The sequence below is a fragment of the Pagrus major genome, chromosome 1 (genome assembly GCF_040436345.1).
Source record: "Pagrus major chromosome 1, Pma_NU_1.0".
Classification (NCBI taxonomy): Eukaryota; Metazoa; Chordata; class Actinopteri; order Spariformes; family Sparidae; genus Pagrus; species Pagrus major.
The window spans coordinates 21,219,290-21,232,799 of record NC_133215.1 but is presented as its reverse complement, the minus strand read 5'-3'; the positions used below and the strand labels follow the sequence as shown (position 1 = coordinate 21,232,799).

The 13,510-nt window shown below is 40.5% G+C and overlaps 1 protein-coding gene across 1 annotated transcript in view; it reads left to right on the top strand.

Annotated features, from left to right (window-relative positions):
- The window catches only part of usp43a (ubiquitin specific peptidase 43a), a 116,445-nt gene extending 104,993 nt beyond the window's left edge, over positions 1-11,452 (top strand). Inside the window, exons 14-16 of the mRNA XM_073469088.1 lie at positions 1,842-2,000; positions 9,911-10,072; positions 10,170-11,452. Coding sequence (XP_073325189.1) covers positions 1,842-2,000; positions 9,911-10,072; positions 10,170-11,326 — 1,478 coding nt within the window. The 3' untranslated portion in view covers positions 11,327-11,452. The remainder of the gene's footprint in view (positions 1-1,841; positions 2,001-9,910; positions 10,073-10,169) is intronic.
- The last annotated feature ends 2,058 nt before the right edge of the window (positions 11,453-13,510 follow it).

The following is a 13,510-nucleotide window of genomic DNA, read 5'->3' as shown; positions in this document are numbered from 1 at the left end:
AGAATACCACTGTCTGTGGTATCCATCACTGGTAAGTTTGCAGAAGACATTATATGTGTAACACTTTGTCCCTTTAGTGTCAGGTCGCAGTAAGGATCCTGCTGGAGTGATTAAAGCCTGTCAAACACATTCTATTGTCCAAATACTGTTCGGTCCCACCACCTGATGCACTGGAGGAAACAAGCAGCAAATATTTTTTTTTTAAGCTTGAGGTCAAGGCTTGAAAAGTTTGAAAGTGTCTGTTTGGCCACTGTTTGGGTCCCTAATGACCTCTAAATGCTTGCTCAGTAAAGTCTGGTAGTAATTGCAAATGGCAAAGTAAGGCCCCACTGTGACATAGTTTCACTAATTGCAAACCCTGTCCAAATAACTGGTAAGACTGCCAGCATTTGGAGGATTTTCAGACCACATTGCACACTTGGTTAATGAGGTTTACCTTTCGCTCAGCTTAACATAATTTTTAAGGAAAAACCGTAGGGAAGAACAAGTGAGATCCGCTAATTAAGAAATGAAAAAAAAGAGTGAAACGAACACATTCAGGAGGCTGGAGGGGTAATATAATTCAATCAATTGAAGTTAAATGATTTGAGGAAAGTCTTTCTCAAAATAATTGACACAACAGGGAAACATATCTGATGATAGTTATAGGAAATATCTATAGTAAAACCTATGCATGGAGGTCCTACCAGAGTTGTGTTTGAAAGTCACTGACTTCAAACTAAAACATTCCTTCAGCTTTTGGAAGTAACAGGAAAGAACATATGTAGGTGATGAGTTTCAGGCTGGCAGGATGACAAACTTGTCTCACAGATGAGGCAAAACCAGGTTTGTAATTGCAGGGATGGATGCTGAAGACACACAGCTCTGAGGCAAATACAGAATGTAGGAGAGTCAGAGTGACAGCAGGAGATGAGGGGGAAGGAGCAGCTTGCTCGCCCTGTCTCTGGATCTTTTATAGCATTGAGGTGGAAGTTGGAGCACTAATAACGTGGACACAGTGGGGTGATTATGCATCATAATAAAAAATGAAAGTTATTATATTGCATAGGAGCACAATGGCAGCCAAATGGTCACAACACATCCCACGTGGCCCTCAACCTGTCGCCATTTCCATTCCAGCTGGCGAACTTTTGCATGTTTGCATGCCATACCCCTCTCATCTTGTCATCATGTCTGCCTCTTCTGTCAGTATCAAATGAAGGTGAAAATGCCCAAAAATATAATAGGAAAAAGACATCTATAATGCATCCATATGTTATCGCCTGACAGATGGAAATTTTAACAGACAGCAGCAATTCTTTACACAAAACCTCTCCTATGAGTTATGTATGTGATTAGTGGAGGGCTCTCTGTGTGTCGCATGTACAGTATATTTACATAGTGTTTATGTGATACCATACGTCTATGCCTCTTTATGACAAGCTTTGACCTCACATAAAGAGCCATACCTGAGTAACTGTACTTCACTGCAATGAGCACAGCTAGTGTACTTTATTCTTAAAGACCTTGGCTGCAGAGTTATCACTCTTCAGAGAGCAGCTGCATGTGTCAGGCAGCCATACTTTTTTGCCATGAACTGGCCACACTCTTTGCAGTGAAGAAAAATGCCACCAAAAAATCCAAGCTTCAATACTTGTATGCGTTTTTAAAAATTTTTGGACCGCATTAGAGTTCTAAAGTGTGGAGTGATGACCTGTTTGAGGCTGATGTTGAAGGATTTGTCGATAATAGTTAAATATCAAATGTCAGCCTCATCTTTTAAGTCTTGCTTGATTTGAGCATTCATATATAGTATCTTCCAGGTGTCCATCATTCATACTTGTTGTCACCTTCTAATCCAGCTTACTGCAGGAACTCGGTGGATGGACAGTGGTACAGCTACGACGACAGCAGCGTGGACCTGGTGCAAGAGGAAGAGGTATGCACTAGAGGAGCCTACATCCTTTTCTACCAGAGACGCAACACCATTCCTCCGTGGTCGGCCAGTTGCTCCGTCAGAGGTATGCTATCAAATAACTAGCTAAGAAGTATCTTGGGAAGTCAGAGGGGAGTGCCATACAGTGGTTTGCACTCAAAGGACTGCAAACCAAACTGCCTCTGCTGTCATTTCTCCAACCGTAAACTCTTCATTATGTCTTCTCTCTACAGCTTAATTTTTCTTTCTTAAAAACATGCTCGACGTTAGCTACACTTACACAGACATACATGACTAACCAAATGCGTTTGAAAGCCAAAATTTGAATAGATAAGCTAAAATACCTAAGTCAAATGAATGAGCATAAATGTAATCATGTGGCAGGTGAATCATTTTGATTTGTTCACCAGTAATCAAAATGTGGGTGTGGTGGGGGTCCATTCATTTAATATGGCCCTGGCCCTATTCTGTTAAACAGCTGCTGTAGTTGCTTGTAAAGTATTCAGACTTAAAAAACCTCATTTTGCTGCAGACATCTATGTTTTCCCAACAAGATGCACTAGGAAGCACTTAGACTGGAAGTCAGGAATATCAACTCGTAATTATCAACTTATAACTTGCAATGGATTGCAGCATCAATCATGCAGATCACAATCCCCTGAGTGATAAATGTGTTTATGTTTGCTGTCTTGCTTTGTGATGGTAATTTGTCAATGCCTGATGAAGATCTCTGTTGGATCAAAGCACCGCCTGATTAAAATTGCAGGGAGCTGTTGGTGCAGCGTGCATATCTTTTTGTCTGATTCTCGCCTTTGGATTGTTCTTTGTTCCAGCACCTGCAGAAGTTTTTTGGATGTGCGTACCTTACAAAAAAACTACTGAAGTTACTAAGAAGAAAAAAATGCGCAAAAATTATGAACATTGCACTGAGAAAAGGGTAACATAATGAAATGACTAATATTTTTAAAGTTAATTCAACTTTATTTTATTGTTATTTTACTTTCAATAAACAATTAAATTCTTTATAAACCATTTATTAAGCAATTGTTTATTGTAAAGTTGCAATTGATGTTTATTAGAGTTTGTAAATGGTTAATAAATACTGTTTAGTTCATCCAAATCAAAAAATGCACCAGAAACTACGTCTTGTTTTTCTTTTTCCACTTCCATGGTAACACCTAGACACCTAGTGCCCATGTGCAGGAATGTAATCGATCCAGGTGTGCAGGTAATTGGCTAGTTCCTATAGATTAACCGCACTGGACAGAGAGGGGCAAACATAAGACACACAGTTTCTGCCTTCTTAAAGGCTTGTTTTCTGTGCCTTATCTTGAATAACTGCCTTCCTTGTTCCTTCGTTCCTGAGTTGCAATGATACACCTATGGCATCATGCCTTCATGTACCAACACTAAAGACTGGGCCCACAGTTCCCCAGTTTAAAGAACTTTGTGTAAGAAGCACAAAAATGACCATAAAAATCCCTGAAGAATCCTGACTGTACACTGACTCTCAGAATTCATACATAACACATAAAACACATCTCTGTAAATTAAATATCAGGTGATAAAACTCAGCAACAAATATCGAAAACAAAACGTATTATTTTAGACCACTGTGAGAGCTCAAGTGAGACTCTGGGGGGCTTATTATTACATCCATTTTCCGCTTGTGGACCAGAATCAGTCTTGCTGATTCATTTCTTTTTCTAAAATGATTCTTTTGCAAGTGTACAATTGAGCCCTTAGGATGGAGGAAAAACGACGCATGAGGTAACAGACGGTATTATACATTTTATTTTATGGCACATACACTCTCTCTTTTCTTTTTGCCCTGGAACGCTGTCATTCATTGGGAAAAAGAGTTTTGGCTTCAATGGTTAAAAATACAATTAACAAAAGACACTCCTGCAGCGTACATGAATAATGAGCCAGCAATGTCAAAACCTGCTTGAATGCACAGCGGGGAGAACTTAGAGGCATGAGAAAGTTATGTTAAATTGTCTGACTGCAGGGGAACTGCAAATGTGTAAAATCATTAAAGGTCCAGTATGAGTTAAGGGCAGAATTAGAAAAAGGAATATAATATCCGTAATTAGGTTTTCATTAGTGTATAATCACCTGAAACTAAGAATTGTTGTGTTTTTGTTACCTTAGAATGAACCTTTTATATCTACAGAGAGAGTGGCTCCTCTTACAAAGACTCCACCATGTTGCACCACTATGTTTCTACAGTAGCTCAGAATGGACAAACTAAACTCTTGCTCGAGAGAGGGTCTTTTGCATTTTTCCCATTTTTAGTGGCCACCTTAGTAGAGGGTGAGACGAGGGGTGTTCAGTTGGTTGCATTTTGCAACCACATTGCTCACTGTCACTAAATCCCACACATCGGACCTCTAAGGCTCTACAGGTGAAAAGGGTAAAAATTGTGACTTATAAATAAAATAATGCAAATTACCCAGTTGATTACTTACATTAAAGAGATTTTTTTTTGCATTAGAAGTTTTTTGAAATGTTATGTTTAAATGTGCAAATGGGGCATTATCAAATTAGACAGCACATATTTGCATACATTTTACAGAACAGAAATCTGAACTAATACAAACACCTTCATGTGAATCTTGGATGTTTTCTTTCTACTGATCTTAAAGAAGAAATGTTACGGAAGGAAAACAGCCAGAAATCTCAAAATTGACTAGTGCATGAAAACAATGTTTTCGTCTGTAGTGCCTGGCCTTCAGTTTTTTTCTGCAACTGCTGGATTCACACTAAAAAGCCTCAGTATAACATATTTCTTGTCACCGTAACAATCATGTAGAGCCCAAAAAAAGCCATCTATGCAACAAAGCAAGGTGTGTTATTATTCATACTCTATGATTTATATTTTTCTAATGTGACACTGTTGTCTGCTTTTTGTACACGCTGTTCTTCCGTACCCAGACGGGATTAAGTGTGCAGGCTACACTCTTTGCATCAAGTAATGTAGAAGCCTCGTATTGACTTTTTCAGCATCAGAGACAACTTCGAAAGTTAAGAAGCCCCCATTAATTGTGTGCAGGGTCCCATAGGGTGTTGTAGCCTCCAGTCTGGCCCTGAGCCTGTTAGTGTGCACTGACTGCTGTTTGCTGCCTAAATCCAATAACCAATCTGATAATAACCCTCAAACATCAGATGTGACGGCGGATGGGAATTACAGAGGGCACTGCAGAGCTGTGGAAGCTATGTAAGGACAGAGTACTGTGAAGCAAATTGACTTTTTTGCTCAATGGTCAATCAGTACGTTTGACTAAAGGCCAGCAAAAGTGGAACATTATCAACCTTCTGAAGGTCTTGAATGACCTGCCTTAAAGCAGCTCTTTCAACATCGGTAAAGCGTCCCTTTGCTTCTTTATTGACTGCCAATACATCAAGGCAGATTCTTCTGGTGCATTCTGTCAATACACTTGTGTCTTGCAACTGATGTCCTCTGTTTACTTACAAGGGTAAATGTCATATAAATCATAGCAACCATACATACATGGAGATGAACTTGAAACCTGTTACCACAGTATGGCTGCTGAAAATGTCAGAATGTCTCCAGTAATTAAAGGATAAGTTCACCCTAAAATATACTTTTAGTCATTTTCTACTCAACCTCATGCTGATGGAAAGTTGGGTGAATTTTCCTTGTCCACAAAACATTTCTGGAGCTTCACAGCAAAACAGCATTGCAGCATTCTCAAAAACAACTGAAGTAGATGGAGACTTGTTTTAAAATGTAAAAACCAACTGAAAAAAAAACATAAAATGGCTCCATGCAGCTCGTCATAATCCAAGTCTCCAGAAGGCCACGAGATCCCAAGTTGATTTGAACAGATGATATTTACACTCCTTTTTAAGCCAAAATCATCACTGACAAGCTGCTAAGCTAATAGTGTTAGCGCGCACCCAGTCTGCTGTGGGTGCACAAGCTCGACCATGTGTCGAGGTTGCAAATACCACCTTCTCAAATCAATATGGGACCACTGGCCTTTCGGAGACAAGCTGTCAGTTTGTTGTCTTTACGTTTTGAAACGAGTCCCAGTCTGCTTCAGTTGTTTAGCAGAATGCTGCAACACTGTTTTGCTGTGAAGCTCCAGGAATGTTTGGCGGACTACGAAACCTCACCCGCCTTTCCATCGGCATGAGAGTGAGTAGATGATACATTTTTGGCCAAACTTATCCTTTAAGCTGTCAACCTTTGTCAATAAGTACAGTATTTGTGTGGCGTGTGTGACATGTACAGTGTGTTTACTGTGTACGTCAGAAAGAGCTCTCTTTTTAACTGCTGTCAGGAGTTGAATACATTTTCTCCACATAATGCACTCTCTCTAGTTCACTTTGTTTATCTTCTCCACATTTAAAATATCAAGCGCTGTCGATTGTATGTTTCTTCCACTGTAATGTTAATAATGTTTTTCATCCTGTTTCCTTAAGCCAACTGTTCACATATCAGCTAACTGCAGCTGTGTAAAATCAGTGAATGGCCAGCCTCTAGGTGTGAAAGATTAAATGTGAAGTGCACTGAGCCACTGAAACAGACCAGAGTCCAGGTTTGGAATAGTAAGACACTTATCTCCTCAGGAAAAGGCAGGAGTACTCAAGGGAGACATGTTTTTAACGAGCTATTTGCAGTTTGTTGTTCGTGTCATCTCGTATCCCTCCTCACAGCTTCTATTACTTACATACAGAATAGAGATAAAACCAAGGATATGGAGGAAGATGGAGGCAAACAGGGCATTAATTCCCAATCGAGCATCATTTCATGCAACGTCAACTCTTAAAGCATTTTCATCACCACTTGGTGGATTTGTCACTCACTGTTTCCCAAGTGGTCAGTTGACGGGACCTTAAATGCCTTGAAAACACTTTTGTCTGCTGACTGTGAGCGATGGGCTCCAGGGGCTCTTTTTTTCTCCTTGCTTTTTTCTTGCCGTCCTCATGAAGCAGGTTAGCTGGGCTTAAACTTGTTAGTATTAAACTTGCAATAAATTAATAACAAAGATTTCTTTTGAAAAAAAAAAGACTTTGATTGATTCTTATTTGTATATTTAACGGTCTAAATACTAAATAAATAAACCAAACTTTTGGGTGCTTTAAATACAGTGCACACGCCTGTTGACTGCTGAATTTCTCTGGAAAATGATTGCTTTCGAATGATAGTTGTCTTTTATTTCCTACAACAAAATAAATGATTAAAATACTACACCCATTGTCTCTTAAAAATTGAGCTGTGTGGGTGTTGCAGAGCCATGTCTTTGCATGCATGATTAGCTGCTTTAGGCTTAGTTTAATTAAAACTTTCATTATTGAATTTGTGGCTGAGTGTGGCTCGCATTCTAAAATGATGTATTACATCTAGGTCAATCAATTGACAGATTTTTTTTTTTAAATATATTTTCTCAGAAATGTCCCATAGGGCTGTTGCTGTTTACATTTCTAAAAATAGAGTGTGCAAGTAATGTGATAACAATATTGATGTAAAAACAGATAAACAGATAAAAGATCTATTCTTAACCCCCAATTTCATTATTTTTTCATAATTCATTCCCCCTTTACCTGAGGAGGTTAGTCACAGACAAAATTTGAATCAGTCAGAACTCTTCATGAGTGAAAGAACAAACATGAAGTACCATTGAAAATGGCTGAGTGGTGGTCAAAACAATGGAGGAACAATGTGACATAATAACATGCATGTTCTGTATTTCTCTCCCCATAATACTTTATGATTAGGGACATTGTGTTCATAGCAGCCTGCTACTTTGACAGTCCCATCTGATCAGTTGCAGCAACCAATCAAAAAGAATCACATACACATACACTTGTGTTTCCCCCTCTTCCCTCTCTGTATGGAGGAGATAAACAGAGCATTTAAGGGATTGGAACAATATTGGCAGACCATCAATTCCAGGTTACTGGCTGGGGCTTGGGGGATAAGGAGGCCATGTTGCACAAATAACGAAAACATTTTTCACGTTAAAAGCATGTTTGCTCGCAACACTGGTATGGGAACATTTAAATCCATTAGTCTGAACCAGCAAGGAGCAATGTCTCCCTCTCTACTGTTCACACTTTAAAAAAACAGCAAACTCTGAGTGGTGGTCATCATAACACATTTATGTGGCAAAAGGTGTATAAAATAAAATAAAAAAATTTAAAAAGAGGGGCGTTTATGGATGGTAGAAAACAAACATATCCCCTAGTATATTCACTCAAGGCAAATTCCAGTATTTTTAAACAAGGGCCCTGTATTTACATGTTTTGGTGTATAAATGATTCATAATTACCAAACATTTTGAAAACGGTCGAGGAGATCACATCAGCTGGCACCCGCAACATGGCTGCAATGGCCGCAAAGTAATCCTTAGAGGCAACTCCGTCTGTTAAAGTTACATCCACTAGAAGTGCTTGGTATTGCTATTGACTAGTTGAGGTGCCTGACAACAAATTTGGAGACAATTCCTACAGAGAGACTTTTTTGTCAAATAATAAGATCCTTTTTGTAACCAGAAACACAAATCCCGTCCGAGGAGAAGTCTCACTCTGAAATCTCGCGAGAGGCGAGTTGCTACGGGAAAACGACACTGGAGAGAGTTTGAGAGAGGAGTTTGGAGGAACTGCTAGCAAGAATCTATCCAAATGAATCCAAAAGTTTGCCTGATAATTGATTGTTCTTCAGTCCTCGTCCTTGGGGACCCCTGTCCTGCATGCCTTAGATGTTTCCCTGAACACACCTGATTGAATTAATCAGTTTGTCTTCAAGCTCTGCTGAAGCCTGATAACTTTTATTTGAATCAGGTGTGTTGGAGCAGGGAAACCTCTAAATCATGCAGGGCAGGGGTCCCAGACGAACTGAATTGTACAATCTAGATGAAGCAACAACCGTATACAACTCAACTCATGCGATTTCAGAGCGAGACTGTAACTTTTGGTTACTAAAAGGATCTAATTATTTAACAAAAAGATCTGTCGTCGTAGGAATAGTTTCTGTAATGTTGTCAGACACTTTGAATAACAACCTCAGCCTCTGAGAAACAAAAACAAACACTTTTAGTGTACATCATTTTGACGGTTCGAGTTGTCCTACGGGATTACATTGCAGATGTTGCAGCTGTGATGCTGGACCGATTTTAAAACTTTAAAATCATTTATACACCAAAACATTCATATAGAGGGCCAGGTTGAAAATACCAGAATTACCCTTTAAGTAGATTTTTGCGGTACTTTAGTTTGTAGGTTAAACTACCAAATAGTGTATAGGCAGTTTATTGTACAGTAGGAGCCATTCTGCTGCATTGCAATTTTTAACATTTGTTCCTGTACATCTTGCTGTTATTATTATTTATGTACATTTGCTTCAATAAAAATGTGAATGCTAGACTGGTTTATACATTTGAGTAATTAATCTGCCGCTGTTGGCAGTGTGTTAATATAAACTTCATCAACATCAGAACTTCTCCTTTGGGTTAAACTGTTTCGTTGAAATGACAGTCCCCTGATTTTACACATCAAAGTCTGTTCACAGGTGTTGGTGCCACTGCAAATGTGACGGATGTTGTACAAAGCCTTTTCTGGCTCCACAGAGAGCTTCGCAAATTCGATAAATAGCCTCAAGTGATGTCTCCTGAGTCAGTGTCAGCTAGGTGTGAAGACTACAAGTTTGAAAATAAATCATATCTGGGGTTGTGACTTTAATTCAAAGTGAGTTTGCCAAACCTTTATAGCCGCTCTTCATCACTCGAGGCTAACAGCTTAAGGCTAGATGCTACTAGATTAACACACCCAAATCTCCGACAGTATCATTGAAGGTCAAGTTTTGTTGTGGTTAATAGAGGGGCTAGATTTAGACAAAGGAAAGGAATGCATGGAATTTAAAATGTCCACCATGTTCAACAATGTTAAAAGAGTGTAATGATAAACTGGTATTTTATGGTTCATATTCCTCCTCTGATCCCTCTCTTTCCTTTGTGTGTCTCACAGGTTCTACAAGTTCGTCAATGTCAGACCACTGGCTAATCCGGCTGACAGGGGACAGTAAGAGAGGAAGTCTGGTGTCTCGATCATCTACCACCTGCCCGTTGTCCTTACCCGACTCGCCTGAGTCTCCAGTCTTCCTCGACAATGACTCTAAAGAGGAAAAAGGTAATCCAGGATTGGCCCTAATCATGTCAGTGGCTTATTCTTTGCAAAGATTGTGCATTTAAATGTAAAAACATTTTCCTCTCTACTTAATTGTCAGGGGGTTTTGAGAGCAGGCCATTTATAAGGGGTCTTCAGGGACGCAGCGTGAGCATGAGAGCCCCCAGCAAAACCAAGGACACCCTCAGCAAAGTGCTTCCCCTGCGCTGGTCCTTTGGTTCAAAGGACAGACGGAAACCTGACACAGTGCCTCCACCTGTCCAAGATCCTGCCCCTGTGGAGCTGGTGCAGTACTTGGAATCTGGCCGACGGCCCCGGTGCACAAAAGACCCAATAGTAACATTGATGAGCGAACCGCGCGGCGCCAAGGAAGCTGCTGAGGGCCGCGCTGCAAGCACTGTTCGATCTTCCAGCGTCGGGAGCATCAGTTGTGTGGGTAAGCCCGGAGAGGGGTCTCCACAAGTCCCGGAGGGCCAGAGGAGGCCATCAGAAAAGACAGCCAGCTTGAGACGCAGCAAGGAGAGCCAGACAAGAGATGAAAGCACTGTGAATATCAGCAGTAGCTCAAGTAGTAACACCCTCACCAGGAGGAAGGATGCCAGGAAGCAAAGCTCATCCAAAGCTTCACAGGATACTGAGGCAAAAAGGAGTTCCGGTGCTGGAGTTCAGCCCAGCTACAGCACTCCCAGCCTTCATGATGGGACTCTGAGAAGACAAAAAGGGGACAGGGCTGATAGGGAACACCATGGTACATATGAAGGAAACTCTAAGACCAAGAAAGGCGAACTGCCCAAGAGCCACGAGGGACTTCTCTCCTTCTTCAAAGGTAACTTCCTGAAGAAGGATAAGGACTCAAGGAAGTCCAAAGAGGGTGGGTCATGGAAAGGCGGAAGTGAGGAAGGTAGCAGAAGGACCCTCTCCAGGCTGTCGCTGTCCAATGGGGCAGCAGGAGGAGGAGCTGGGGTGGAGGGAGGCAAATCTAATGGCTCAGGCCATTTGGGCGATGAGCTGGCAAATGGGAAGGTGGGACGAAGCACCACTGACATCAAACGCTCCCAGAGCTCTTCCAACATCCCCACCAAAGCGGAGCATAGCATGCGCAGGACAGCATCTTTGCATCGTAATGGGATGTCTACAACCCCAGCACCATCGCGCAGCCTCACAACAGATAAACCATCTTACGGCACTCTGCAGAGGACTCGCTACAGCACAACCTCACTGGGACGCAAAAGGACAGTCCCCGAGTCCAGCTTCTAACACAGAGATACTTAACACCTCCCCACACATACACTAAGCCTTTCATTTGTTATGAAGTGAATGACGTCCAGTCTCTGAGATCAAAGCAATAGAGCTCCACTCACAGTGGGTGGCCTTTTTGTTGCCAGTTAATGAATTGGCTCCAGTGGTTTGCACCATGGAGTTGAGAGACATGCAGAAAATGAAGGGTCCCTTAATGCTGGGATGAAAAGAACAGAATGAAATGACCTGTCCATCACATGTATGAGCAAGTCCACTTTTTATTCTGTTTTTATGACTTAAAACAAGTGCCTGAGCAACGAATATGCAGTTTAGACCAATGACTTTGTCTGTTTAGCACTGGAAGCACGAAATCCCTTACACACACACACACACATACACACAAGCACACAAACGTAATATCCACATTTGTGTCTTATTGCTGTAGTGGAAGTGTTGGAATTCATCACTTGATTTTGAATTTGTATGGTTTGTTTGCTTGCAAGGAAGACACACTGATTGTGTTCATTTATAGGAATGTAATGTGTCCACTTGATTGACCTTACTGCTTCGAGGCTGCAGTTTCTTATTAATACCAACCCTTGTTAAATGTTTATTTAAAGTATGGGAGTGTTTTCATGAAGCACTTAGTTATCCCCATGTGACCCAAACTGCAGTTGTTGTTCATTTGGGGTTCAACCTGCATTTATAATACAATGACCTCGAACATTAATCAGTTGCCGGAGGTGTTATTGTGACCTGGGAAATTAGAAAACAAATTTGTCTGCTGTGAAGTGTAACATTAGTACAAATTCCAACCTTAGAGATATTTATATTTATATAACATCGATTACTCATACTGAATGCATTCCATGTTTTTTTCTTTTGTGTAATCACCTTATTTTTCTTAGTTCAAGATTCCTGTTTCAACTGTCACACAGTTAATATAGAGGCATCATGCTGTGGGTTATATGGAGGTGGTGACTGCAGTCAGCACAGCAAGAGAGTTTCTCTCCTGACTCAGAATGCAGAATGAGGCACATGTTGTTCTGTGGAAGCTGTGGCTAATGGAAAAAATGCTTTCTCTTTCTGTGCACCCAAAGCGGCGACTCCCCCCCTTTTTTCTGTGTGGGGGTTTGATTCGAATGTGGCATGGGAAACAACTGAAAGTTGTCTTGTTGACAAATACTTTCATCTATTTATGACCAAGTAAATACAAAAAGAAATGAATATTTCAAGGCATATTGTATTTCACTTTATTCCTTTGTTTGATTGGATTTAATATCGGCATTTTAAGTCTTCCGTAATCAGTACCTGATTAGTACCGCAGCAGTTGCGAATCCGGCATAATGAAGGTTTTGCTGTGCATTTTGTTCACAGCTTAGAGTATTATGATGAATTATGATGGTGTTCATGTCCTGTGAGCTAAAGATTTATTTTGGACACTATAGGGGGACATGCAAGCATGTATCTTGTAATTTAGTACAAACTGTGTTATTTTTGCTTTAACATGTCACCATTATTACCCAATATGAACTTGCTACACAACTAAATGGTTATGAAGTGTATGAAATACACAGTACAATTACAGTCTTTTGGCTACTGTGCACCTTCAGCCAGAGCCACTGGGAGTAAAGCACTTCTCTTACGTAACTGGTGGAGGAAAGCAGGGAGCATCAACTTAATTTGTCTGGCCCAGTTGTCCCCAGCCACATAATTCACGTGAATGATATTGTAGTAGTAATCCTGCTTCAAATCCTGGTAATACTGTAATAGAATAAAAGGCCTGCTGGGTTGCCTCATTTGCTGCTGCAGTGATGTTTCAAAGTTATATGTGCACAAATGTTTCCCATGATGCCTTTTAAGGCTCTACACATGTATGGCCCTACACGGATATTTGCACAGTGCTGAGATTTAATTGCACTTTACACATGACGATATTCTTTTAAGTATATAAAACTAATGCTTAATAAGGTTTTCCAACTGAATGATATCTCTGTTATAAAAAGGCAGTTTAGTGACAGGGTTAGGTGCAGAATGAATATAAAATGTACAGTGCCACCCTTGGAAAAAGCTGTGACTGAACAGTTAGCATTGTGTGATGGAATATTTGCCCTGATAATCCTGTTTATAACTGAGCTTTTAAAATGTGGAAGACTTGCGTGACCCTCACCTCTTGCATTTCAGATTTACAATATCCCACTT